The sequence below is a fragment of the Lynx canadensis genome, chromosome C2 (assembly GCF_007474595.2).
Source record: "Lynx canadensis isolate LIC74 chromosome C2, mLynCan4.pri.v2, whole genome shotgun sequence".
NCBI lineage: Eukaryota > Metazoa > Chordata > Mammalia > Carnivora > Felidae > Lynx > Lynx canadensis.
Window position 1 is genome coordinate 100,166,561 of NC_044311.2, and position 27,199 is coordinate 100,193,759.

General features: G+C 40.6%; 1 protein-coding gene across 5 annotated transcripts; it reads right to left on the reverse strand.

Moving 5' to 3' along the window:
• Window positions 1-27,193, reverse strand: CD200 (CD200 molecule). Of its 5 annotated transcripts, XM_030329526.2 has the most exons (6): window positions 26,730-27,193; window positions 23,407-23,491; window positions 12,242-12,562; window positions 9,461-9,733; window positions 7,362-7,469; window positions 1-2,401 (listed from the first exon to the last, which is right to left on the reverse strand). In XM_030329526.2, the coding sequence occupies exons 1-6, from the start codon at window positions 26,739-26,741 to the stop codon at window positions 2,394-2,396; spliced, it is 807 nt and encodes a 268-aa protein (XP_030185386.1). In that variant the 5' UTR covers window positions 26,742-27,193; the 3' UTR covers window positions 1-2,393. The 5 variants fall into 5 exon arrangements, with proteins under 5 accessions (XP_030185386.1, XP_030185388.1, XP_030185390.1 ...); XM_030329528.1 differs by lacking the exon at window positions 23,407-23,491 and having other exon boundaries at window positions 1,310-2,401; XM_030329530.1 differs by lacking the exons at window positions 23,407-23,491; window positions 26,730-27,193 and adding an exon at window positions 24,599-24,672 and having other exon boundaries at window positions 1,310-2,401.
• Between the last annotated feature and the right edge of the window lie 6 nt (window positions 27,194-27,199).

A 27,199-nucleotide genomic window follows, 5' to 3' on the forward strand; every position in this document is an offset into this window, starting at 1 on the left:
TAATGATATTTGCTTTTTTGCAGAGGTCTGAAACCAAACCACAATATCTCTGAGGTACTCCTGGATTAGTGACAAAGAAGGATTCGTCCTAGGGTTCTCTGCACTAAGGTATGATGAAATGATGAAATGTTTAGGCACTGTGAAGATACCTGTTTAACAAGGAGTTTCCTTGGGAAGGACTCACAGAATCTTCTCATCAGGTGGTCTCCGTCTTTGCGTATACTTTACAGGATCAGTCTTTAATATTGTCCCTGAGACCATTTCAGGGGGCCCACAAGGTCAAAACTATTGTCACCATCATACAAAAACATCATTTGCCTATTTCACTTTCATTTTCTCAAACGTGCTGTGGAATTTTCCAGAAGCTACACGATGTGTAATGTTGACATCATTCTGATGGCTAATAGAATACATGCTTGTATATTTTTTTCAAATATGTAAGTTTTAATTTCAAATGTGGTAAATATTGGCAAACACTTCTCTTTACCAGAAAGTTCTTTGGAGTCCTCAATAATGTTTTTAGGGATGTTCTAAACTTTTGAGAACTGCTGCTTTAGCTATCCTGCCTGATCTGGCAGTTGAGATACAAAGATACAGTAAAGCAACAAAACGAGAGGCAGGGTGGTGGCTCCTATTCAATTCAAAACTGTGTAAGCTAATCAGTTTGCAAAGGTTGGTGTCAAAAAGCAACATCAAAAGAGCACATGCAAGGAAGTGCTCCAAAATTGACCATATCACATCAAATGGACACAGTTACCAAACTGACAGAGCTCCCTCTGGCTAGATCAGGGATATCTGATTTGTGACTTTGTGACTAATCAGAAATGTTAGTGGCATCTTCTAGTGGGTGAGAGATAGATGGGAGGGGAGGGTTTCACACACAGAGGGAAAGTATAAAGATTATCACTAATGTCTACCACATTCCCCAAAAGAGTATCATGAACCAAATATTTAGCCTTGACACTTTTACTTTTAATCATTCAGTATTTTAATACAAATATATGAAATAATACAGAATTAAATAACATATGAAAGGCTTAAATATACAAATATCCAATTCAACAGTGAAAACAAGTTAAGTTTTAGTCACGGAGTAGAGAGAAGGAAGCAGGCAATACTGAAAAAGTCACTAATTTGGTCTTGTGAGTAATAAGAGTTCAAAATTGTTCCACTAGTTCGAAAAATCTATTTAGGGGTCACGTGGGTGGCTCAGTTGGTTGAGTGTCTGACTCTTGATTTCAGCTTGGGTCATGATCCTAGGGTGGTGGGCATGAAGCCTGCTTGAGTTTCTCTCTCTCTCTCTCTCTCTCTCTCTCTCTGTCTCTCTCTCTGTCCCATCCCCCCTCAAAATAAATAAATAAAAAGGAAAGGAAAGGAAAGGAAAGGGAAATATATTTAGACCAAAGGGATCTATAAACCCATACATGCCTTCTCTGCTATTATGAGAAGTTAACTCATGAGAAAAGAAGACAGGAGAGAAAAGCATTTGAATTGACTGACTGTTATTTACAAAACTTCCTAAATGCCTATTCTTATCCTATGTTTTCATTACACAAGTTTGAATTCACAACGACTAAAATAGGACTGACATCTTATGAGTCAAATGGGACAGGAAATGCAAACTTTTTTAAATATGCGAGCTGTTGGACTAACAATACTTATTCTTCTATAAAAATAGATAAGTAAAGTTAAGGTTGCCGATGTTATTTTGCAATAAATTCAGTCCCACATTCATTGTGGTAAACGTCACAAAAGAACATGAAATATAGCAGTGAAACCAAGGACTTTAGAAAGACCAGCTATTAACAATGCAGTGAAGAAACACATGAAAAAACAGACTCACGGACCTAAGAACAATATGGAAGAAGAGAAGGAACATCAACAGAAAGGTTAAAGGTAGTCTCAGAAAAGTTCTTTGGTCCTCAACACCTTTCTGCATTCTCCTTTCTCTTTTTCATTTCATTATTCATTTTCTTTCCTGGAATTACATCAGTTTTTAGAGCAGAATGGCAAATTATCTGGTCCAACTTCTTAATTTTCTGGATGCAGATGTGGAAGCTCATTGAGATAAAGTGATGAATGTGGGGCTGCCATCAGCTGGAGCCAGAGTCAGTCTCTGAGTTGTGGCTACTGATCCAGAGTCCATTCAACAGGACAACACTGCCCTACTTCACAAAATCAAGTCCTACAACAGACTTGAGAGGTGAAATGACTTCCTTTTGGAACATGCACCAGCACTGGGTCGCTTACACGGCAGAAGGAAATCTTGAAATTCTTAGGTCTTTTACCCCTACCTCTTTTGTTCTTGGAGAATGACCCTTTTCCTCCTGCCTTTCTCATGAATCAGATTCAAGTAGACCAGGACATAATATTCAGGGTTCTGTGTGAGTCTTCTAGGGCTCTAGATAAAAGAAAGAACAAGATATTAACTTCAAACATGTATAATTTCTATACATAGTGGTATGTATTTCTATAAATAACAAAAGGGTCACTAAACACAGAATACTCCTGTGCATATTTAATTGGCAAAGATAAGGACATTTCTTGATCCAATGTGACACAAGGACACTGTGACTCTTTAAAAGGACATAGGTAGGGACTCCTGGGAGGCTCAGCCGGTTAAGTGACGGACTTTGGTTCAGGTCATGATCTTACAGTTCATGAATTTGAGCCTCGTATCGGTCTCTCTGCTGTCAGAATAGAGCCAGCTTCAGATCCTCTGTCCACCTCTCTCTCCATGCCCTTCCCCCACTCTCTCTCAAAAATAAACATTAAAAAAAAATGTAATTGCTTAAAAATAAAAGGACAGGTAATTCTAGGAAAAAATGTTCTGCAGAATCACTTAAGACTACAAGTGAAAAAAACATTAAAGAATTCCAAATGATCTGGGGCACCTGGGTGGCTCAGTCGGTTAGGCGTCTGACTTCAGCTCAGGTCATGATCTCTCAGTTCGTGAGTTCGAGCCCCATGTTGGGCTCTGTGCTGACAGCTCAGAGCCTGGGGCCTGCTTCGGACTCTCAGTCTCCCTCTCTCTCTGCTCTCCCCCACTCAAGCTCTGTCTCTCTCTCTCTCTCTCTCTCAAAAATAAATAAACATAGAAAAAAAAACTTTTTTTTTTAAAGAATTTTAAATGATCTATGTGTATTTTATTTATAAGACCTTGAGCTTTGCTTCCTGTGGATATTAACTTGCTAGACATTGGGTGGCACTCATGTGTCACAAAGAAGACACATGGAGGGCCTTTCAAGGGCTATCAGATTTCTAGCACATAAACTGAAAGGATGTGGGCCTCCCCTCAAGGCGTGTAGTTAGTGAAGTAAAAGGCCTAGGATTTTATCTTGGTGCCACCTCTCATTCTCTATGTAAATCGTAAGTATCGTAAGTAACTCTTCACCAGAAACTGCAATGTTTTAAACTTGCCAATATGCCCAGTATCCACTATCTGTGGTAAAAGACATAAAGCAGCTCAGGCAAGAATGCCCGGGCTTAAGATTCTGTTGGCCAATGACACTGTAATCAGATCATGCCCTGCCATTTTGAGATGATGGATGGCATCTGCACCCATTGGAGTGTAAACTTTTGTAGAAAAATCAGTTGGAAGGCAAGATTTCTCCCGGCGGTATTGACCTAAGCAGTTCAGTAAAGGTTGCTTAACACTTCTCTCATAAAAAAGTGCCACATCTCTTCTGCTTGGAGCTCTGAGGAAACTGGAGTAGGGGTAAGGACCACCCCCGCCCCCACAACCACTCTGCATTAGGGAGACATAGGTACAATTATTACGCAAAGCAAAGATGTGCATTTGTTTTTGGAAACAAATATTTTTTTGTATTGCCCTTACAACTAATCACTATTTCACCATCAAAATTATTGAGCACTTCTGGTATTTGACATAGTACTAAGCTTAAAATAAGAGAAAGCGACATGATTCCACTGAGGACACAGTGTTTTATCAACACCTCCATTGTTATCAATGAAAAGACAGCCCATTTAAAGGTCAGGTTATTATGAAGTGAAGTGAAAGAATTCAAGGTAATTATACAGATAATGTTGGTGAAGGAAAAACCACTTTGTTACAAAATAGCTGGATGATTTGAAGAAAAAGTGAAGTTTGGAACAGGCATTTCCTACGGTTGTGTAAATTTTTTACTGTTTTCCACTTATACTTTGACTCAATCAAACAAAAGAAAACTGCTACTCAAACATTTCAAAAAGTGAGATGATTATCTGTTCAGATCTGCCCCCACGTGAGGTTTTTGTTACTGAGAAGCACGTAATCATTGGTGGGTTGACTAACGAGAAATAAGAGGTTATTTTCAATCCCAAATTTAACTTCATTGTAGTATATGTAGAAGGGAAAAATTTATGACCTCAATTGGGTTTTAATAGAATATTATAGAATAGGGGAAATTTTCCCTAGGAAATTTTATTTTTTTTCACTTTCTATTTCAGTAATAAAGCACTACATTCATGAAAGAAAATAAAAGGGATTTTTTTTTGAAAACCTATCAATCTATTATTATCTGGTTGTTGTAGTCTCGTGGGAAGTAACTGTGATCTGATCCTATCAGGAATGCAACAAAGAGAAACTGCCTCTAACTCACCATACCTTCCTCCAGAGGACACCTTTCCTGGTGAAAAGAACAACATTCTCTCTGGTGTTAAACAGGATCACAAGAAAAATAGATCCTAATTTGTACAAAAATAACATCATCATTACAGATTACCCCTCTATCCTGAAACTGTAAGTTTGCTGTGCTTTTGTGAGCAATGAATAAGTGATTTTGGTCTAAAATAAGCTTTTTTGTTGCGTTTGTTATGGACCTAACAAAGAGTCAAACCCTTACTTAACTAGATTTGTCTTACCACCCAGCAGCTTCTCAGAGATGATTTCTTTGCCCACATTCAACTAGTGCAAGAATTAATCCATCCTTTCTCTCCTCTTTCTTTCTCCATGAACTATGAACACACACACACACACACACACACACACACACACACACACACTAGTTCCCCCTCTTCACTTCCTTATTTCTGAACAGTTGCCATTTTTTCCAGTAACCAGGTCCAGAAATTTGGTGTCATTTTTGACTGATCATCATGTTCCCCTGCCCATCCAAAAGTTTTATGTTTTCAGATGATGGAAAGCAAAGAGAAGAGAAAAGGAAAACCCAAAGCAAGGGTAGGGAAAAAGTAGGAAGCAAATGTAGTAGGCCTGTTCACTTTCATCACAAATTGATAATCAAAATTTGTTACTTAAAGAAATTTTAAACGTCAGTATCTCCGATGGTTTTCATCCCTTTCTGCCAACTTTTTGTATAACTTAAGTTTTGGTCCTGAGTGTTTAAGTCTCCAGCATAACAAACACTTGGTTTTACTAGCTATTTCAGTGTATGGGACCTACTAACATTTTTGAAACCCACAAAACAATTCAGCCACCCAAAATATGCCACTTCACATTCAGTGTAATTAACTGAGTTGGCCATATGTTATGAAGATATCACCAGTAAATAGCAATTCTAGTGCTTACAAGATCCTAGAGAGGTGCAAGTGTTTATTTCATAAATGAGAAAAGCCTGGGTACAAAGATAAGCTGACTCCCTTTGCTTCAGGAATTGGAAAAGGCCTTGAACAATTCTTTTTCCCAGAAAACCTAAGAGTTAATGAACAAAGGACAATTATTCTTCAAATGCCCCATTCTAGTGGAATTTACCTTGGGCTTGAATAGATTGCATTGTAAGATTCTTGTCCAACAGGGACTTTTTAAAACAAATTTGAACACTTCATACTTTTTTTCTTCGTACTTTCCAAAAGAATACAGCAGTAACAGCAAGCTAAGACTAAAATAAATGCAACCCAATAGTGCCTTTCAAGTCAGAACTCCAGGGTATCACAGCTGGAAGAACATTCTGGCAGAGGTCAGGGGACCAAGGCCATGGTTCTCGTCCTAAACCTGTTGTTAACTAGCTGTGTGACCTTAGGAAAAAAGTCAATTTCCCTCTCTGGCTTCAGTTCCTAACTGGAAAAACGAAACGTTTGGATAGAGTCAAACAGCCTTCTGCCTTTGACATTCTGCAGAGCACTAATGAATTCTATGGGCTTATGTTTATATGCAACAAAATTATCTGATATGTAATCCCCTCTCCCCACAGAACACATTCTTTTGACTACTTTTGCAAAGGGGTCACTGGCACTGAAGATTTGTTGTTTTTTATAAAACGACATTAATCTGGTGTTTATATAAGGTTTATGCAGAATTAAGTGTTTGAAAAACCTAGCACATGAGAGATAGCTCATGAGACATAAAAGAAAAAGGGGGAAAAGTAGCGCTTAAGTGAAGTTTTTAATAGAAATTTAAAACAACACTCTAAACCAACATTTTCTTCCTTCCCTTACAGTTATCTGAGATGGTGAAAACTCCCATATCAGCCTTTCACCCTTGGAAATCCCCATCAACATGCCATAAACTGCAGCTTTGCATTAACTTTAATAAATTATGCACTGTCTTCAGAAAACAAAAAAATTTAATTCTCTCTTTCTAGCTGACTCCTCTTGTTTTACAGCGTCTCATTTTATAATATCTCACAATGCTTTAGACTCAGCATTCATGAGGTACTGAAATTACAATAAGAAAAGGAGAATTGAAAACATCACTTTCAAAATCTATCCTTCCATCCAGCCAGCCAGCCATCTACCCATCCATTCATCCATTGATTCATTCACTATTTCAATGAACAACTATTGAGCACCTAATAATATACATAAGATGTTGTGATAGATGTTGTAGGGGACAGAGAGAAAATGTGCAGTCTATAAGGACAGAATGACATAATGTAGTTAGAAGATTGCCTACATGTTGCCTATAGTGTTTGAGACATAGTAAGAGTATAACAGAGAAAATACTATTTAATTAGTGAGTATATTGGATAATTTCAGAGTCTGTTACATGGAGTAGCTGGCCCTGGGGAGCGCTGTAAAAAGAAAAGAGATTGTCCTTCTCAGTAATAAGTGGAAGAACACAGTGTGGACGCTGAGACTTCTCTCCCTGGTTTTGCCATCAGCTGATTCAACAATGGTTGGATCAACATTTTCCACATTTCCTCTCATCAACACTTACTCTCGAGTTACAAATAATTAGCCACTAAATGATCTTAGGAAACAAAAAGCAGAAGCATCCAGTTTTAACGTCCAATCGCAAGAAAATGACGCTGACGTGTTCTAAAATACCAGAAACATCTAGGTATTTTGGAAACAGCGAACAAAACACATTGTTGCCACCCCTTATTTACGTCTTCACGCGACCCCCCCAAATTGCTATTAAAAAGTCATTTGTTTCCTTCTGTGTATTTCTCGTGATCACTCACCTCGGTCTTGGTTCCGACGACGTTTCCAGTATAATAAGATTGAGATTAAGACCAGGAGAATGACCAGGGAAACAATACTTAACAATAGTGGAACTGAAAACCAAAAGCCTATAGATGTTGAGGGGGAAAAAGGAGACACAAAGTCATAAGAAGCTGTTGAGGCAAAAAAGGATAGAGAAACAGTTGTGATTAGTTTTTCCTAGAACTGAGCTTAAAATGAAAACTACCCTTAAATATATACCTATTGAAGTTTACATTCATGGCTTTATATTATTTCGATAGCATTTAGTTAATAATAATCTAACCACACGGTTCATGTGGTTGCTATCTCTTAAGACCTTTGAATGTGTGGTTTCATTTAGTCCTCAAAACAGCCCAAGAGTTAGGTATTATTATTATTATCTCACATATACAAACAACAACAATAGAACAAAAAACTGAGGCTGAGAGAAGTTAAGCAAGCCCAGAATCAGAGTAGTAAGCAGTAGAACCAGGGCTTGGTCAGAGTTTGGTTTGCCTCTAAAGTGCATATTCTTTGCTTTACGGCCCGTGAAAGTCATATATTTATTGAGGGCGCTTTGGAAAATACAGAGTAATAGAAAGAAAAAAAAAAAATCATTCATCTCATGATTCCGATCCCAGGAGTAACTCATCTCAATGCTTTTACTGTAGGTCTTCTAATCTGCATCTTTGTTATTAAAGCTCTTTCCACGCCCAACAAACAAAGTTACTCCGCATCGCTCTACAATACAAAGACGGGAGGAAGAGCCTCCTGATTTGGGAGTTTCCAGCATCTTCCCCATACCTCCGTAAAGGGATTTGTTACATCACAATTGAATCGGGCACCTTCAGACAGAGATGTGTCTAAGTTCAACAGTTTCTGTGCTTGACACATGCTCAAAGCGCGGGAGACTTTTAGTAAGCATTCACAGAACAAACAAACATTACAAAGATGATGTTCACACATTATACATGACATAAGTCAATTTTAGCATTCTTAGGAAAGAAGACCAGTTCCTTTTCAACTTCTTGTTTTTCAGGGAAATTGAACCTTTGCCTTGGCTGAAAATGAGGATCTCTTCACAAGTATCCAAATCTAACACTGCATATCTTTTGATCAAATTTACCTAAATGTCGACTTTTTGATTCGTCTGTTTTTTACAAGGACCCCAAAAATGACTACAGGAAATTTTGCTTAGAGGCCACCACGCCAATAAGGCATACACAGGAAAAAGCTTTTCCAAGCTCTGTTGCTTAAAATCCTCCCAGAAAAAAAAAAATCAAAACCCATCAATACCTTTTTAGGAGGCTTATTACAGACAGCCTCATCCAGAGTTGGTGCCTCAGAACCACAGACAGAAAGAAAACGGTGACTATTCGCAAAGTGTCTTGCCTCTAAAACGGCCACTCCCTTCATTCTCCCACCCAGAACCTTTACTTCTTGTATCCATGAGACCCAGAGATAGCAGTTTAGAGAAAAACACAAGAAAGCAAAAGGGGTTTTGAACAGGAGGCAGTTTGTTTCAAAGGGGTGAGGTAAACACCTTCCGATAGGCCTCTTTCTTAAAACCTCTGTTGCCCCTTTTCCACAGCATAGATTACCAAAGCCTTTATTGGAGAGGTCACTTCTTCCAGGAAATCTCCTTGATCCCTCCAGATTGAGCTGACGTCCCTCCTCCCCGCCCTCAATCCTCTCAGGGTGCACCGTAGCTTTCTTATTGAAGCATTTAACACACAGTTTTGTAACTGCCCATTCTGTATTCCCAGTAAACCAGAAGCTTTCTGAGCAAAGGGACTGAGCCTTGCTTACTGTCACATTTCAACAGTCCCAAAGCCTAGCACAGAACAGATACTCAGTAAATGTCAGCAGTGTGGAAAAATAAATGAATGGATGGATCTCAGCAAAAGCATTTGGTATGTGGGCAACACACCACATTTACCAGAGTAAAATTGGCTTTATTGGCTTCCTCAACCCTGTTTTTCTTTCCCCACTTATGCCATTCTCTCTCCTACTAGCTCCTTTGCTAAGAAACCAACAGGCTCGCAAAACATTCACCACCTTCCAGGTGTGTGACACATCTTTGCCCACCTTCTCTTACCTTTGTCCAAAGTTTGCCTGACGCTGGTCATAGTCCCCAGGTGTAGCACCTGGCAGATTACCTCCTTCCCCACCTGGCTCTTGGGGTCTTTGACCTGGAGGACACTCGTGACAGACGTGGTCCCATTGGGGTGTGAGAGAATCTCAGTACTGTTTTCAATCCCTGACCCAGAGACCTTCCAGGAGATCACAGGGGCTGGGCGGGCATTGGCAGAGCAAGTGATATTTACGTGGTCTTCGAAAAATTTATAGTGAAGGAACACTGTGGGCTGTACTGGGACAAAAAAAAAATGATGGTCTGCCATCAGTTAAGCACTACATTCTCCTCAGAGGATGAAGGAAGATCTGTACAGAAAGACACTGGGGGCTCAAGACATAAGATGGCACATCCAACCCAAACTGGGGCATCTCAGTTCTTCCTGTGTCTAATTCTCTGGCTGGCAGGATGGAAACTGGCCTAGTACAACCCTGCAACAAGAAAAATCCTCTCTGTCGTTTCTCTGCAGGGGAATTAGCTGAATGGATAAAGGGCATCTTCTTTCCCGTACAGTCCAGAGCTTAATTATTCTGTTCTCTTTTTCCACGCGCAATGCAGCACCTCTGCCTTCTTCTGGGTATCCCTCTCATAGTCTGACAATAGTCACCAATCAGCACTTCCATACAGGTAGCTTGCACTTCTCAGAAGTACCAGGGCAGTTTCAGAACAGAGAGCCCGTAGAGGGGCTGCTGCTTAGGGATGGCCTTTCTCTGCTTGGAGCTGGACCAGGGAATGAGATGCATGGAGGAGACTTGGAAAGTCCCTGCTTGGCATATCCATAAAAAATGTAAATTAGAAATTCACATGCCCAGAACTAGAAAATCACAGAATGACAGTTGGAAAGACCTTGGAGATCACCTGAAGGGAGTTAAAACTACTAGTTAATGAGAAAAGGATATTATTTTAGTCCAGCTGTAATCTTGTTCCCTTCCAAAAGTCCCTTGACTGATGAATTCATTGCCATCGTATATTTTTCAATGTGCAGTTTATCTCTGCTGAGCAAATGCAGTTTTGCTTTCCTGTGGTTGCTTCAGAGCCCTCAAGATAATTAAAGGGCAGTAACTAAATGAAAGCCTGGTCTGTGCTTAGAGGTTCAAGAGGTGGGAGGGTGACAGTGGGCTGGAGGAAATGGGGCCAAAGGCTGTGGCTTTTTCCAAAGAGTACCCAGATACTAATGTCAAGGGGCACTGGGGGAAGACAGATAAAAGTGAGGGAAGATGAGTAGGGTTGACATGGTGAGACTGGGTGGCAAGGTGCTCTGGTATATCCAAGGATGACTTAGATGAAGGCTGTAAGGTGTAGCTAGAAAGGGTCAGAATGGAAAAGAATGGGGTTACTACCCGGAAGACTCAGGGGAGTGTGGTTTTCAGGCAAAAACTATTACAAAATATTAAGGGTAAAGTATGGGGGGAAGAAGAAGAAGGAGGAGAGGGAGGAGAAGAAGAAGAAGAAGAAGAAGAAGAAGAAGAAGAGGAAGAAGGAGGAGAGGGAGGAGAAGAAGAAGAAGAAGAAGAGAAGAAGAAGGAGGAGGAGGAGGGGAGGAGGAGGAAGTGGCAGGGGGAGGAGAAGGAGTAGGATGGAGGGAGAAGGGGAACAAGAAAAAGTAACAGAAATGAGAATGACACAAGAAGGAAAAAGATGAAAAGTGGTGAGGAAGGGGGAAAGAAGGAAGGAAGAAAGGAAGGAGGAGAGAGAGAAAAAGGAAAGGAAAGAAGGAAGAAAGATTGGAGGCAGGGGGAGAGAAAAAAAGGATACAAAGAGAACAGAAGACATAGAATCAAGAAGAAAATCTGACATAAGATTCTGCAGAGAGGATTCACTATAGGCAAAAATAAGTGAAAGAAATATATATATATATATATATATATATATATATATATATATTTTTTTTTTTTTTTTTTTTTGGTGTTGCCATATGTCCCTCGCACTCTTGTCTACTGAGCATCCTCTTACCCCAGGTCCAATATTCTTAGTGTGTTCAATCTCTCACTTTAACATTCCTGATAACTATGTCTAAATTTGTCTTTTCCCTTCTAAACCTACCACCAACTGTGCTATGCTCCAAAGTTATGCCTCATTCCCACTTCTTAATTCTTGATCTCAGTTATGTGTCAGTTAAAAGGAGAGGAATCTTGTCAAACTAACCCTATTGGATTGTAAAAGAATGCTTATTATCCAGTTAAATCTCTAGTTGGCCTCAGGTATGAAAGGCCTTTATGGTACATCCCCTTTCAATCCCGAGAGAACTACATTAAACCAAAATGAGAGGTACCACATAACTGGCTTCAGGTTATCCCAATCTGGCTCTTTCCTTAGATCCAAAAATGTTTATGCTGTTAGGGACTTTACAGATAATCTATTTTATACTTATTGTGTAGATAAATAAACTCTGCTTCAAAGAGTGGACGGGACTCTTCCAGGGTCACATGATTGCTAATGGCAAAGCCAGGTCAGAATCGTATCACTACTTAGGAGAACCCCATTATCCTCACCATCGTCCTTAATTTACCCTTGCTGACAACACAATTCCTCAGAGCAAAGATAACTCCAGGCAGAGATTCAATGTGGCCCCACGAACTCTTCCAATAACCATAACTAAGTTACGGTAGACATGAGAGGCTAAGCATCTTCTCATAAACCTTTCTGAGGTTAAGATCCTGAAAAACTAGGCACCACCACCATGTTCCAAACATTCTTGAAAACAACATTTCTAGCCAGAGACAATGTATTATCAGAGATTCTCACCAGAGAGGGTGAGGCAGGCTTTTCCTGAGATCTTCCCGGAACCAAAAGTATTGAAGAGGCACTTGTAACACCCTTCATCCTCCAGGGTGGTATTCCAGAACGTAATGGTTGAGTTCTTGAGTTCCAGCTGGGTGATGTTTATCTTGTCCTTATAGGCAGGCTGGACTACAACCCCATGGTTCTTGCTGAAGGTGACCATGTTTTCTGGGCTTTCAGCCTTGATTTTCTGCCATGTCACAATCAAGACTTCCTCGGAATTTTGCAGAGAGCATCTTAAGGAAGCAGGTGTGTTCAGCAGCTCTTCTTCATCTTGGGTCACCACTTTTATCATAGAATCATAAAAGAACATTTATATTTTAAAATTTAATACATACAAGTACACATTTTTCTGATTAAAAATGCATGTTCAAAGTTAAATATAGAAAACATAGGGGAAAATGCTGGAGGAAGGGGGATAGTGGAGAAGAAGGGGGATCTGGATTTTCCTTGTCCTTCAAACATAGCCTTATTGAGGTCAGAATACTTGGAACACCCAGGAAATAGATCTGCGGAGCGACAGAAGGATCTCCATGGCTGGAAGGAGACAGCCTGGCAGGGCTGAGATGCATGTGTGTGTGAGTTGTGGGAGATAAAATAGTGCTGTTATGGAGAAGTGGGAACCCCTTCTGTGAAGAGACAAAAGGGAAACAAAGAGGGGTTGTGAAAGCACAGCAGTGAGTTAGCACAAGAGGAAAACCTCTCTGGACCATGGACTAGGGAGCGAAAAGTACTGAGTGTACTAATTTGTTTTTGCAGTCTTTGGAGCTGAAACTCTCAGGTTCTAGAAGTGCACGAGTTTCTTTGGAGCAGAGCTGTGGCATGCAATCCCGGGGAGGAGGGAGCTGGTCCCAGAGTGCACAGCATGATGTAGTGATCTTTGGGGCACAATGGAAGAGAACAATCCCCTTCCTGGACTACTTTAGAAAGAGAGTTTATTGCCTCCGCAAGGACAAAAGACCCCGCAGGTGTGAGCCAAAGGTCTTTCATCAGCCGGGTGGAAAGGCTCTACTCTGGAGCAGGAGAGCAGATCACTGTCATGCCAGTCCTTTAAGACTTTGGGTTTTGAATCCCAACTGAGTGCCAAGGAGAAGGCACAGGAGAATTGTGGCACAGGGCAAGCTGACTGCCCTCGCTATTCTGTGAGGACTGCCTGAACAGCGTGGGTTGAGATCCCTAGTTGAGATCCCAATCTGAGACCCCTAGATTGGGAGGACGTCCCTTTTTCCCCCCTAACAACAATGCGGTGGGACTTCAGAGAGCAGCACAGCTGCCCCCAGTGGAGGCCGGACACATTTACACCTAACCCCTCCTCTCCATGCCTAGCAACTGCTTATTTACTGAAACAAGACTGACCCAACACAGCCGGCCTTGCTTCCAGACCAGCACAGCCACCCCCCAAACACACACCAACAGACAACTCTGGTTTCTTTTTTCATTTTTTTCATCCCTCTTCTTTTTTTCTTTTGGAATCAGGCTCAGACTTTCTGATTTGTTTTTTGTCATTTCTTATTACATATTTTTTTATTTGTTTTTTTAAATCCTTTTCTTTTTCCTTCTGCTTTCCTCCCCTCCCACCCCCCCAATTTCTTTTCCTTTCACTTTCCTTGGAATCGGCCTTATAGTTTTTGATTTTCTATTTGGTTTTCTTTTCTCCCCTTTCTTTTTTCTCTTTTAATGGGATCCGGCTCCCCTCCCCTTCCTTTCTTCCCCCAGGGTTGCTTCAACAAACAAATCAAAGCACACCTAGTTAAAGGTTCAAACACTCCCCACTACAAGCAAGGAGGAGCTCTGCGGAGGACTGACCAGTGGCATAAAGCAGCCAAAATGCAAGAGGAGAGTACACTCAACAAAACACCAGAAACACTTCCCAGAGTGCCAGGCCCTCAACAGTGTATGACCCTTTTTTAATATAGCATTACTCTTAGGTATAGGACACATAATATGCTTTTAAAATACACAAAAGACAGAAACTTAGCCAAAATGACAAGATGGAGGAATTCTCTCCAAAGGAAAGATCAAGAAGAAATCAGAGCCAGAGACTTGCTCCAAACAGATATAAACAATATAAATATATTCAGAACAATAGTCATAAGCCTAATAGCTGGGCTTGAAAAAAGCATAGAAAACACCAGAGAAACCCTTGCTGTAGAGATCAAAGACCTGAGAACTCGTCGAGATGAATTTTAAAGAATGCTATAGATGAGACACAAAATAAACTAGATATAGTGACGGTGAGGACCGAAGAGGCCAAGGAGAGAATAGGTGAAATAGAAGATAAAATGATGGAATATAATGAAGCTGAAAAAGAGGGAAAGGAAATTACTAGACCATGAGGGGAGAATTAGAGAACTAAGTAATTCTATAAAATGAAATAATATCCATATCATTGAGTCCCAGAAGAAGAAGAGCAAGAAAAGGGGCAAAGGCTTATTTAAATAAATTATAGCTGAGAACTTCCCTAATCTGGGGAAGGAAACAGGCATCCAAGTCCAAGAGCACAGAGAACTCCCTTCAAAATCAACAAAAACAGGTCAACACCATGACATATCATAAAGTAACTTGCAAAATACAAAGGCAAAGAAAGAATTCTGAAAGCAGCTAGGGACAAAAGGTCCTTAACCTACGAGGGTAGACACATAAGGTTAGAGGCAGACCTGTCCATTGAAACTTGACAGACCAGAAGAGAATGGCAGGAAATATTCAATGTGCTAAATAAGAAAAATATGCAGTCAAGAATCCTTTATCCAATGAGGCTGTCATTCAGAATAGAAAGAGAGATAAAGTTTCCCAGGCAAACAAAAACTAAGGGAAATTGTGACCACTAAACCAGTCCAGCAAAAATTCTAAGGGGGACTCTCTGAGTAGAAAGCAGCAAAGACTACAAAGGACCAGAGAACATTACCAGAAACACAAAATCTACAGGTAACACAATGGCCCTAAGTTCGTATCTTTCAATAAGCACTCCGAATGTAAATGAATTAAATGTCCTACTATAAAGACATAGAGTATCAGAATGGATAAAAAAAAAAACAAAAAACAACAAACAACAAGATACATCTATATGCTGCCTACAACAGACTCATTTTAGACCTGAGGACACCTGCAGATTGAAAGTGAGGGGATGGAGGGGCGCCTGGGTGTCTCAGTCAGTTGAGCATCTGACTTTAGCTCGGGTCAAAATCTCACAGTTGTGAGTTTGACCCCCACATTGGACTTTGTGCTGATAGTGCACAGTTTGCTTCAATTCTCTGTCTCCCTCTCTCTCTGCCTCTCCCTTGCTTGCTGTCTCTGTCAAAAATAAATAAACATTAAAAAAATTAAAAAAAAAAAAGAAAGTGAAGAGATAGAGAACCATCTATCATGCCAATGGATATCAAAAGAAAGCCAGAGTACCACACTTATAACAGACCAACTAGATTTTAAAACAAAGACTGTAACAAGACATGAAGAAGGTCATTATATTATATTTAAGGGGTATATCCATCAAGAAGAGCTAACAATTGTAGCACCCAACATAAAAGCACCCAAATATATAAATCAATTAATCACAACCTAAGCAAACTCACTGCTAATACCATAATAGTAGGAGACTTTAGTACTCCATTTACAACAATGGACAGATCATTTAAGCAGAAAATCAACAAGGGAACAAAGGTTCTGAATGACACACTGACCAGATGGACTTAACAGATAAGTTCAGAACATCTCATCCTAAAGCAGCAGAATACACATTCTTCTAGAGTGCACATGGAACATTCTCCAGAATAGATCACATATTGGGTCACAAATCAGTCCTCATCAGGTACCAAAAGACTGAGATAATATCATGCATATTTTCAGATCACACTATCAAACTTGAAATCAACCATAAAAGAAAAGGTGGAATGCCCTCAAATACATGGAGGGTAGAGAACATCCTACTAAAGAACGAATGGGATGACCAGAAAATTAAAGACAAAGTTAAAAAATACATGGAAGCAAATTAAAATGAAACACAACAGTCCAAACCTTTTGGGATGCACGAAAGGCAGTCCTAAAAGGAAAATACATTGCAATTCAGGGTTATCTTAAGAAGCAAGAAAGGTAGAAAGGTCCCAAATAAACAACCTAAACTTATACCTATAGGAGCTAGAAAAGGAGCACCAAATAAAGCCCAAAGCTAACAAAAGAAGGGAAATAATAAATCCTACAGCAGAAATAAACAATATAGAATAAAAAAATCCAGTAGATGGGCGCCTGGTGGCTCAGTCGATTAAGTGTCCGACTTTGGCTCAGGTCATGATCTCGAGGTCTGTGAGTTCCAGCCCTGCATCGGGCTCTGAGCTGACAACTTCAGTGCCTGGAGCCTGCTTCAGATTCTGTGTCTTCCTCTCTTTCTGCTCCTTCCCCGCTTGTGCTCTCTCTCTCTTGCTCTCAAAAATAAATAAAACATAAAAAAAAATACAGTAGAACAGATCAATGAAACTAAGAGCTGGTCTTTTGAAAGAATAAACAAAATTGATAAACCCCTAGCAAGACCTCTCAAAAATAAATGAGAGAGGACCCACAGAGATAAAATCATGAATGAAAGAGGAACGATCACAACCAACACCACAGAAATACAATTATAAGATAATACTATGAAAATCATATGCCATAAAACTGGACTGTCTGGAAGAAATGGACAAATTCCTAGACACAAGCTACCAAAACTGAAACAGGAAGAAATAGAAAATTTGAACAGGCCCATAACCAGTAAAGAAATCAAATCTATAATCAAAAAGCTCCCAAAAAACAAGAGTTCTGGGCCAGATAACTTCCCAGGGGAATTCTATTAGACATTTAAAGAAGAGTTAATACCTATTCTCCTCAAACTGTTCTAAAAATACAAAGGGAAAGAAAGCTTCCAAACTCATTCTTGGAGCCAGCAAAACCTTGATTCCAAAACAAGACAAAGACAGCACTAAAAAGAATTACAGATCAATATCCTTGATGAACCTGGATGCAAAATTTCTCAAGAGATACTGGTAAATCGAATCCAACAGTACATTAAAATAATTATTTACCATGATCAAGTGGGATTCATTCCTGGGTTGCAAGGCTCGTTCAATATTCACAAATCCATCAATGTGATACACCACATTAATAAAAGAGAGGATAAGATCCCTTCAATAGATGCAGAGAAAGCATTTGACAAAATACAGCATCCTTTCTTGATAAAAACCCTCAAGAAAGTAGGGATAGAAGGATCATACCTTAACATCATAAAAGCCATATATGAAAGGCCCACCACTAATATCATCCTGAATGGGAAAGCACTGAGAGATTTCCCCCTAAGACCAGAAACATGACAGGGATGTTCACTGTCACCACTATTGTTCAACATAGCCCTGGAAGTCCTAGCCTCAGCTATCAGACAACACAAAGAAATAAAAGGCATCCAAACTGACAAGTTAAAAGTCAAACTTTCACTCTTCATAGATGATATATAAGATACTCTACGTGGAAAACCCAAAAGATTCCACCAAAAAAAACTGCTAGAACTGATACATGAATTCAGCAAAGTTATAGGATATAAAGTCAATGTACAGAAATTGGTTGCATTTCTATACATCAATAATGAAAAAGCAGAAAGAGAAATCAAGGAATTGAGCCCATTTACAATTGCACCAAAAATCATAAGATACCTAGGAATAAATCTAACCTAATAGGAAAAGAACTGTATGCTATAGAAAACTATAGAAAGCTTATGAAAGCAATTGAAAACTATAGAAAGCCTACGAAGGAAATTGAAGCAGACACAAAGAAATGGAAAAACATTCTATACTCATGGATTGGAATAACAAATATTGTTAAAATGTTGATACTACCCAAAGCAATCTACAACATTCAATGGAATCCTTATCAAAATAACAGCAGTACTCCTCACAGAGATAGAAGAAACAATCCTAAAATTTGTATGGAACCAGAAAAGAGCTCTAAAACTCAAATTAATTTGGAAGAGAAAACCAGAGGTGAAGGCATCACAATTTCGGACTTTAAGCTGTATTACAAAGCTGTAATCATCAAGACAGTATAGTACAGGCACAAAAACAGACACATAGATCGATGGAATAGAATAGAGAACCCAAAATTAACCCACAAATATATGGCCAACTATTTTTTGACAAAGTAGGAAAGATTATCCAATGGCAAAAAGACATCTCTTCAGCAAATGTGCTGGGAAAACTGGACAGCGACACACCGAAGAATGAAACTGGACCATTTTCTTACACCATAGACAAAAATAAATTCAAAATGGATGAAAGACCTAAAGGTGAGGCAGGAAACCATCAAAATCCTACAGGAGAAAACAGGCAGCAACCTTTTTGACCTCAGCCACAGCAACTTCTTACTAGACATGACTCTGGAGGCAAAGGAAATAAAAGCAAAACTGAACTATTGGGACCTCATCAAGATAAAAATCTTCTGCACAGTGAAGGAAACTGTCAGCAAAACTAAAAGGCAACCGATGGAATGGGAGAGGATATTTGTAAGTGGCATATCAGATAAAGGATTCATATCCAAAATCTATAAAGAACTTACCAAACTCAACACCCCCCAACACATAATAATAATAATAATAATAATAATAATAATAATCCAGTGAAGAAATGAGAAGAAGACATGAATAGACACTTTTCCAAAGAAGGCATCCAGATGGCTGACACATGAAAAGATGCTCAACATCACTCATCATCAGGGAAACGCAAATCAAAACCACAATGAGATACCACTTCATACCTTTCAGAATGGCTAACATTAACCAGTCAGCAAACAACAGATGTTGGTGAGGATGTGGAGAAAGGAGAACCCTTTTGCACTGTTGGCGGGAATGCAAACTGGTGCAGCCACTCTGGAAAACAGTAGGGAGGTTCCTCAAAAAGTTAAAAACAGAACTACCCTATGATCCAGCAATTGCACTACTAGGCATTTATCCACGGGATACAGGTGTGCTATTTCGAAGGGATACATGCACCCCAATGTTTATAGCAGCACTATCTACAATAACCAAATTATAGAAAGAGCAAAAATGTCCATCGACTGATGAATAGATACAGAAGATGTTGTATATATATGCAATGGAATATTACTTGGCAATCAAAATAATGAAATCTTGCCATTTGCAACAATGTGGATGGAACTAGAGTGTATTATGCTAAGTGAAATAAGTCAGTCAGAGAAAGATATCATATGATCTCACTCATATGTGGAATTTGAGAAACACAACAGATGAACATAGGGGAAGGGAGGGAAAAATAAGATTAAAACAAAGAGGGAGGCAAACCGTGAGAGACTCTTAAATACAGAGAACAAACTGAGGGTTGCTGGAGGGGAGGGCAGTGGGGTGATGGGCTAAATGGTTGATGGACATTAAGGAGGGCACTTTTTGGGGCGAGCACCGGGTGTCATATGTAAGAGATGAATCACTGGGTTCTACTCCTGAAGCCAAGACTACACTGTATGTTAACTCTCCTGAATTTAAATTAAATTGAATTAAATAAATAAATAAATAATACGTAAAATTCTTTTACTAGTGAAAAAAAAGAAAAAATAGAGAAAAATGCAAAGAAAACATTTATGTACATGCCTGATGCTGTTAGAGAAATATACGTTCAAATACGTATATTCAATCTTTAAGAGTAACAGAGTAGAAAAACAAGAAAGCAAACTCCCACTGAACAAATACTGTGTAAAGAATCCCTGGAAACTGAAAGTAGGTAGAATGAGGTTGAAGATGAACACTGTCAGAATAGAATAGAATGTGTTCGTGCCCAGAGAGGCAGAAGCAGGGAAAGGGCCAACGGACAACTGGCAGAGTGATGAGTTTAAGTGAAGAAGATACAGCAGCCCCATACATTCCACACACACACACCCTGCAAAAGAAGGGGCAGCAACAGTGGCGTCTGCCTCCAGAAAGGAGTGCTGAATACGGGAACGTAAGGTAGAGAAATATTCAGGACAGTGCTTCAGGAGGCTGCATCGTAACAGATGGCTTTGGCAGCCAAATAAGAATCTACACACCCCCACATTTTTACTTAATGCAATGCAGAGCATAAGGCATGACAATAACTTCTTCCCCCACAATGCTGGCTACTCATGTTGATATGATAGATGATTCCATAGGAAACTGCAATATAAAAACAAACAGGCACAGGTGTGAGAAAGCTGACACAATGAAAGAAGGAAAATGAACTCTACAAAACCTAAGACCTCCTACCAAACGAATAAAGATATCATAAATCAAGAAACACTTTGGGGCGCCTGGGTGGCGCAGTCGGTTAAGCGTCCGACTTCAGCCAGGTCACGATCTCGCGGTCCGTGAGTTCGAGCCCCGCGTCGGGCTCTGGGCTGATGGCTCAGAGCCTGGAGCCTGTTTCTGACTCTGTGTCTCCCTCTCTCTCTGCCCCTCCCCCGTTCATGCTCTGTCTCTCTCTGTCCCAAAAATAAATAAACGTTAAAAAAAAAGTTTAAAAAAAAAAAAAAAAAAGAAACACTTTGACGTGAATAAATGTCATATCTTACGTGTAAAAAGAAGCCAGCATTGTAAATAGTAGAAATTAGAGGTGTAGCAAATGACATCTATAAAATCTTAACTTGGCTCACTTAGCAAAACGGACATTGCTGAAGAGTCAATTAGTTAAGTAGGAAGACCAGATAATGAAATTCTTTCAGAATATAGCACAAAGGGATAAAGATATGGGAAAAATTAAAGAAAAATTCAAAGACCTAGAATGTTTCACCGGTAGTCCATCAAAACTTTAAAAAAAGGGGAAAAGAAAGAATAGAAGATAAAAACACTGTAAGGGACATTTCAAAATGACAAAAGGAGCAATCTAAAATAAGATATATTAATTATAAACCTTTATATGCCTAACAACATAAGCAACACATACAAAAGCCAATAGAACTGCAAAGAAAAAATTTTAAACCCACAGAGATAATGGGAGAGTTTCACTTCCATATATTAAAAAATATATATAAAGCAAAAAAGTCAAATATAAGGATAGAGAAGGGACACCTGGGTGCTCAGTCGGTTAAGCGTCAGACTCTTGGTTTCAGCTCAGGTCATGATGTCACAGTTTTGTGAATTCGAGCCCCACATTGGACTCTGTGCTGGCAGTGCGGAGCCTGCTTGGGATTCTCTCTCTCCCTCTCTCTCTGCCCCTCCCCCATTTACTCTCTCTGTCTCTCTTGAATAAAGTTTATATATATGTATATATATATATATATATATATATGGATAGAGACGATTTGAAAACTGAATATTTATATATGAATCATTATATATAAATTATATATGTATATGCATATAGGTATGTATTTATAAACTTTTATCCAAATAGAACATATAGGAGCAGCTGGGTAGCTCAGTCAGTTGAGCATCCGACTTCGGCTCAGGTCATGATCTCATGGTTCACAAGTTTGAGCCCCACATCAGGCTTGCTGTGGTCAGTGTAGAGCCTACTTAAGATCCTCTGTCCCCCTCTCTCTTTGCCCCTCCCCCACTTGTGTGCGCTCTGTTTCTCTCGCTCTCTCTCTCTCTCAAAAATAAATATTTAAGAAAAAATAAAGAGAACATACAATCTCTACAAACATTCCCCAAAATTGAACTTGAAAAAGGACGCAAAATGGGGTGCCTGGGTGGTCAGTCGGTTGAGCATCCGACTTCAGCTCAGGTCATGATCTCACAGTTTGTGGGTTTGAGCCCCGCGTCCGGCTCTGTGCCGATGGCTCGGGACCTGGAGCCTGCTTCAGATTCTGTGTCTCCCTCTGTCTCTGCTCCTTCCCTGCTCACACTCTGTTTCTCTCTCAAAAATGAATAAAGATTAAAAATTAAAAAAAAAAAAAGGACGAAAAAAAGCTGCTACTTTATGATCCTGAACACTGTCCACAATGCAATAAAACAGGAAATTTACATGCTTCTTTTAACTCTAATTACACCAGAAACCATAGGAAGAATAATCAATTACTATGCGTGACAAGGAGAATATAATGTATTGAAATCCAAAGAAACTGATAAAGCAGTTTTCAGAGGGAAATATTTAATCCTAATTTCATTAGGAAACAAGAGAATGAAAAATGAATACACACATATATCTAGAATCCCACACTGCCTCCCAAAAATAAAAGCAGTGAGTTAATATAGATGTTATACATATATAGTTTTAGGGAGGCATATTCTTGGTAGATGTGAAAAGTTCTAGAAGCAATACCTGCCGTTGGGATTGGGGTTTTCTGAAAGTTCCTTGAGATTTGGTAGAGCAGAGATTTGAAGAAACTGCTGCTTTTAGAATGGAGAGTAGAAAAGGAATCAAAGCTAGAGTTTTAACTTCTTAGGTGATTTTTCTCTTTTGACTATGGAAGAAATAATTTGGTGAGAACGTTTACGATTCTTTGATGCTTCTATAGAATTCCATTTAGATTCTCCCAGTCAGTTGGTGAAGCCTGTGCTGTGGATGGTGTGAAACCTGCCCTGCCCCCAGCTGTAAAGGCTGTCGTAAAGGCACATCACATGGAAGGTGATAACAGGCCAGCAGCAAAGTGAGGTGTGATTTCCTATGAAACAGAGCAGACAGGTCTGGCCCAATCAGGAAATTCAGCAGATAAGTGGACAGCACAAGCATGTGTTACACAACAGACTGTGAACCTACGGAACCTCAATATTTCGTTATTTTCCATAGTTTTCTATAAAAAGGGGCAACCCCATTTAAAAAGCTTACTGCTAGAATACCTTCTAAAAAGGGTATATTAATTTATACTCCCCAAGCATTTCCCTATCTTTACAAACAGGGAATTATGTTTAAATGATATTTAGAAGTTACTCGATTTGATAGGTAAAAAACATCTTAAATTAGGAAGAATTTTTTTTTACGTCTGGTATAATCTATGAAAACAGTTTGTAAGTATCCAATGTCTTTTTCCACTTTGAAAACAAAAATGTGGAAAGCAGAAAGAACCACTCCCATTCCTCCAAGCAAATTACACATTTAAATAATTCACGCAGACAAATGAACTAGCACAGGCCAACCAACAGTGGCCAAATGTTTCCATCCCAGAAATTTTGTTTCCTAGACTCCACACAGGGGAATTGCATAACTTTTTACCTTGGGCCGCCCTGCAGAGCCTCACTGCTGCGAAGAACCAAATCAGTCTGTAGGCAGACAGATGACACAAGAGCCCAACGAACACCTGAAGACAGAAAGCAAAGCAGAGAAATGGGCATTTGGATGTGGACAAAAAGCTCAAGAAGCTTCCATCTCATTGCTACCTCCAGAAATGCTGCAGCTGAAGTTTTAACCACCAGAGAACTTTGGTTCTTTGGATGTAGAACCAGGGACTATAAATGGAAGAAATAAAAGACTGTGCTCAGGATACGGGAAGGGAAAAGCAACCGTGTGGCTCATCCATTATGGCAATCCCTAGCAATTGGAGGCCTTGCTCTCAAAGCCACTACTGTAAACAGCAAGGTCTCAAAGATGTAGGATGGTCAGGGGGAAAAAAAAAACTGCCATAAATACATACAGAAAACACAGAGACTGCAAACGTTAGAAAGCATTTACATCCCAAATAATCCACATCTATTAACATTAAAAATGTAACTCAGGGGTAACCATCTTTCAGAAAGATGTGACTGCCTTGAAGTTTGCTGAAGTATTTTTCCCTGCGAATTCTGCAAATTTTACATGAATCGCACCTTTTGAAAAAACAGTAATGTCCTTTTTTTTTTTTCTTCAATGCTTAAAGTGACCGGGCAGAAACCCCTGGCATTTTACATGGTGATATTTAATGAAATGTTATGCTGGGTATGATTCTACTATAAGATGAGAGGATGGGATGTAGACAGATTAACCTCTCTCTACAGTAGCCCCATAGATCCATTCATTTGGTCTACATGTGTGTTCATTGTAAGGGGTACAGGCCAGAAATGTAACTTTTCCCTACATTTTTCTATAATAGAGATACATAAGAAATGTGGGTTTCTCTGTATTTTTCTTTAACTAAATTTCATTGTTATTTCACGTTGCCATTCCAACTAGAGGTAGAGACTTCATTGCAGTCAATGTCACATAATCTCTGTCAATTCAGCCCCCTGCCACCCCAGCACTTCACAACTGTTCCAGTCTCTGGCATTGCATTGCGTCTCCATTCCTAGAGGCTCACACAATGCCAAGCCACGGGGCAGGGCTGCTAATCCTCGGTTACAACCATCTCTCCACGGTGGCATTCTCTAAGATGGCCGTGTTCCCCTCAAGACATCATGGTCATAGCAATTAAACAATTAAACCTTGTGCTTACAGTGTCTTCTCTTCTTCTCTTTTGTTCTCCTGATTCCGTGCTCCTGGATTCTCCCTGTGTTCAGCAAAGGGACGTTCTGCGTGTTCTCTGCCTATCCATCTCTTGTCTTACTGTTCACTTATCATGATGGGGAGGCCAGTCTCTTTCCACAGTTGCCCCCAAGAAAGCAAGGCACAGGTGTTTTCTGTTCTTGGATTTCAACACCTCCCTGTAAGTTCTATTTACCATCCTCCCTGAACTCCCCACTCATGGGCACCAGGCACAGGGCCACCTTTTCAGAGCACAAATTTGTGTCTGAATATAGACTTCAGACAGACCCTCTTTGCTCTCGTAGCCTAGAAAACATTTACTTCCGCTAGGGTTGGGAAAGCTGGTTCCTCCATCACCCTGCGTTTCTCCCATCTGGAATAACATAAGTCGTGGGTTTTTCAGCATATTTAGGCTTTTAAAACTCAAATGCTTAGGCTTTTGCTATATCAACACCTTGGCTTCTGAAACCAAAAAGTCTTCTTTGGCATTCTAATTCCATGGTATTTTTTTAAAAAACCATATGCCCCTCTCTTATGTGGAAATCCAAAAGCAAAGATGATGAGAAATGCAGAATGGATTGGTTCTCGTAGTGAAAATCTGTGTTTTAGGATAACAGAGAAAACAGATGCACACCAAAACGCAGTGTGTAAGCTGGGAGCCGACAATGTTTTTAAGAAGCAAAACACAATGACTGAGACTAGGAAATTCGGAGGGAAGCCTTGCTATTAAATATATACATAATTATCCTGGGTGATGAGTCGGGTTAGCACAAACGCAGGATGCATGAGCCAGGACAAATGACTCTACCTCTCCAAGATGTGCGCAAAATAACAGCACCGAACTCTTTTATTAAAAAGACTAAACAAAGTAGTACATGTAAGGATCCCAGAATAGTGAGTGACACAGATCAGCGGTGAATGAATATCGTTATTATTTCATCGGGTTGCTGTAAGAACTCAGCATTTAAAATACTTAATACAGCGCCTAAGATGCAGTAAATACCAAGACTTGTTAGGTAACTAAAAAAGTCCACGAATCACATCATATACAGGGAGTACAAATATTAAATGGAGAAATCCAGGAGCTCTTTGCCGACAAGGCCAAGGTTCACAGAGACCTGTGCCTCTGGCAACGAACTGCTCAGAGCCTCTTCCCCTGAGTGTCTGGGTCCAAATCCTGATCCCATCACATGCAGTCACATGGACATGTAAAAATTAACCTCTCTGCTTGTTTCCTTATTTGTAAAATTCCTTCTCTGAAGGTTGTGAAGATCAGAAGCGTCCAGCGCAAGGAAACACTAGCTCGCAGGCCACCATACTCCTTTGTTAAGATGCCGAATGACTGGCTGTGTGGTGTCGCCAGTAAAATACATCTGAAAAAAATTACCTTGAGGTATTACTTGCATTTGGATTTTAACTGTTTTATTCATTGTTATTATTTCTTTTCATTACAGCAGCGTAAATAAAAAGGCTCCCATTCAGTTAGTAAACAGGTCCTGAATAAACAAAGGGTCTGTCTCTCTTGGATATCCTGGGGTTTAACCCGGATTTATAGGCTCTCAAGGCAAATCCTTTATGGCTCTCAAGACAAAGGGACCGGAGGATGGAAAAAGAGGCCGGTGTATCCCAGGAGGGAGCGAGCTCCCCCGGAGAGAGCGAGCCCTGAATCCTGCAGCCCCACCCCAGCTTTGGGTGCCACGACGGAGCCAGAACAGCACCGCCATCCCCTCCTTGCGACAGGGTACAACAGAACGCGCTCTGCCGCCCTCGAGCCCCGGCCAGTAAGCCAGGCCGCCGGACTGCCCAGAGGGCCCGCCGGCCGCCAGCGCGCCTCCCCGCCCAGCTCCCCTCCGAAAGAGGCCGGGAGAAGCGTCTCCCGGCAGCATCCTTTTTCCAGGACACTGGGACAGGGACCCGGGCCGCCAGGAACGGCCTGAAGACCTCCCTTCCGGAGGCAAAATCCGCTCCTCCCAGGTGAAGCGTCGCGGGGCCAGCGCCGACAGACACCGAAGCCACAGACAGCTCTGCCCACCGCCAGCCCGGGGCCACGCGCGCCGCATCGCCCACCCCGCGCCCGCCGTCCCGCGTCCCGCCCGGCTCACCAGCCTCTGCATGGTCGCTCCCTGCCGCGCGGGATGGCCGGCCTCAGCTGGAAAGCCCGAGGGTTCTCGCTAAAGGAGCTAGAAGCCTAGAAGGCGCGGCCGGTCCCCGCCCCAGGAGCTGCTGCAGTGGCTCTCCTCGCCGCTCCCCGCCTCCCCCGCTGGAGTCCTCACCGCTACACCCACTCGCGGGAGCCAGCGGTTGGGGTTTCCAGTCTCGTGGGTAAATTCCCCATCTGAAACACGGTGCATTTGTCAGAGGTGGCCGTTTTGGAAACACTTTGAGAAAGTGTTGGGAAAAACATGCACTCTTTCCATTTCCACGCTACAAGGACCCAGAGAAAAAGGAAATGGGGGGAGGTGGGGAGACCTCAATCGTTTGAGCTCTCGCTCAGAGGTATGGCTGTCTGCATTGCTCAGCAGGTGTTAATCCACAGAAGGAGGTGAAACTGAAAAAGAACAAAGGTTTGTTA

What these genes read in the sequence shown, in the direction of transcription:
- CD200 (XM_030329526.2), bottom strand. An exon ending in AGCCTGCCTCACCCTCTCTG is followed by an intron (nt 9,734 to 12,241) that starts GTGAGAATCTCT and finishes TTTTTGTCCCAG; the next exon opens with TACAGCCCACAGTGTTCCTT. An exon ending in CAGGCAAACTTTGGACAAAG is followed by an intron (nt 7,470 to 9,460) that starts GTAAGAGAAGGT and finishes CAACATCTATAG; the next exon opens with GCTTTTGGTTTTCAGTTCCA.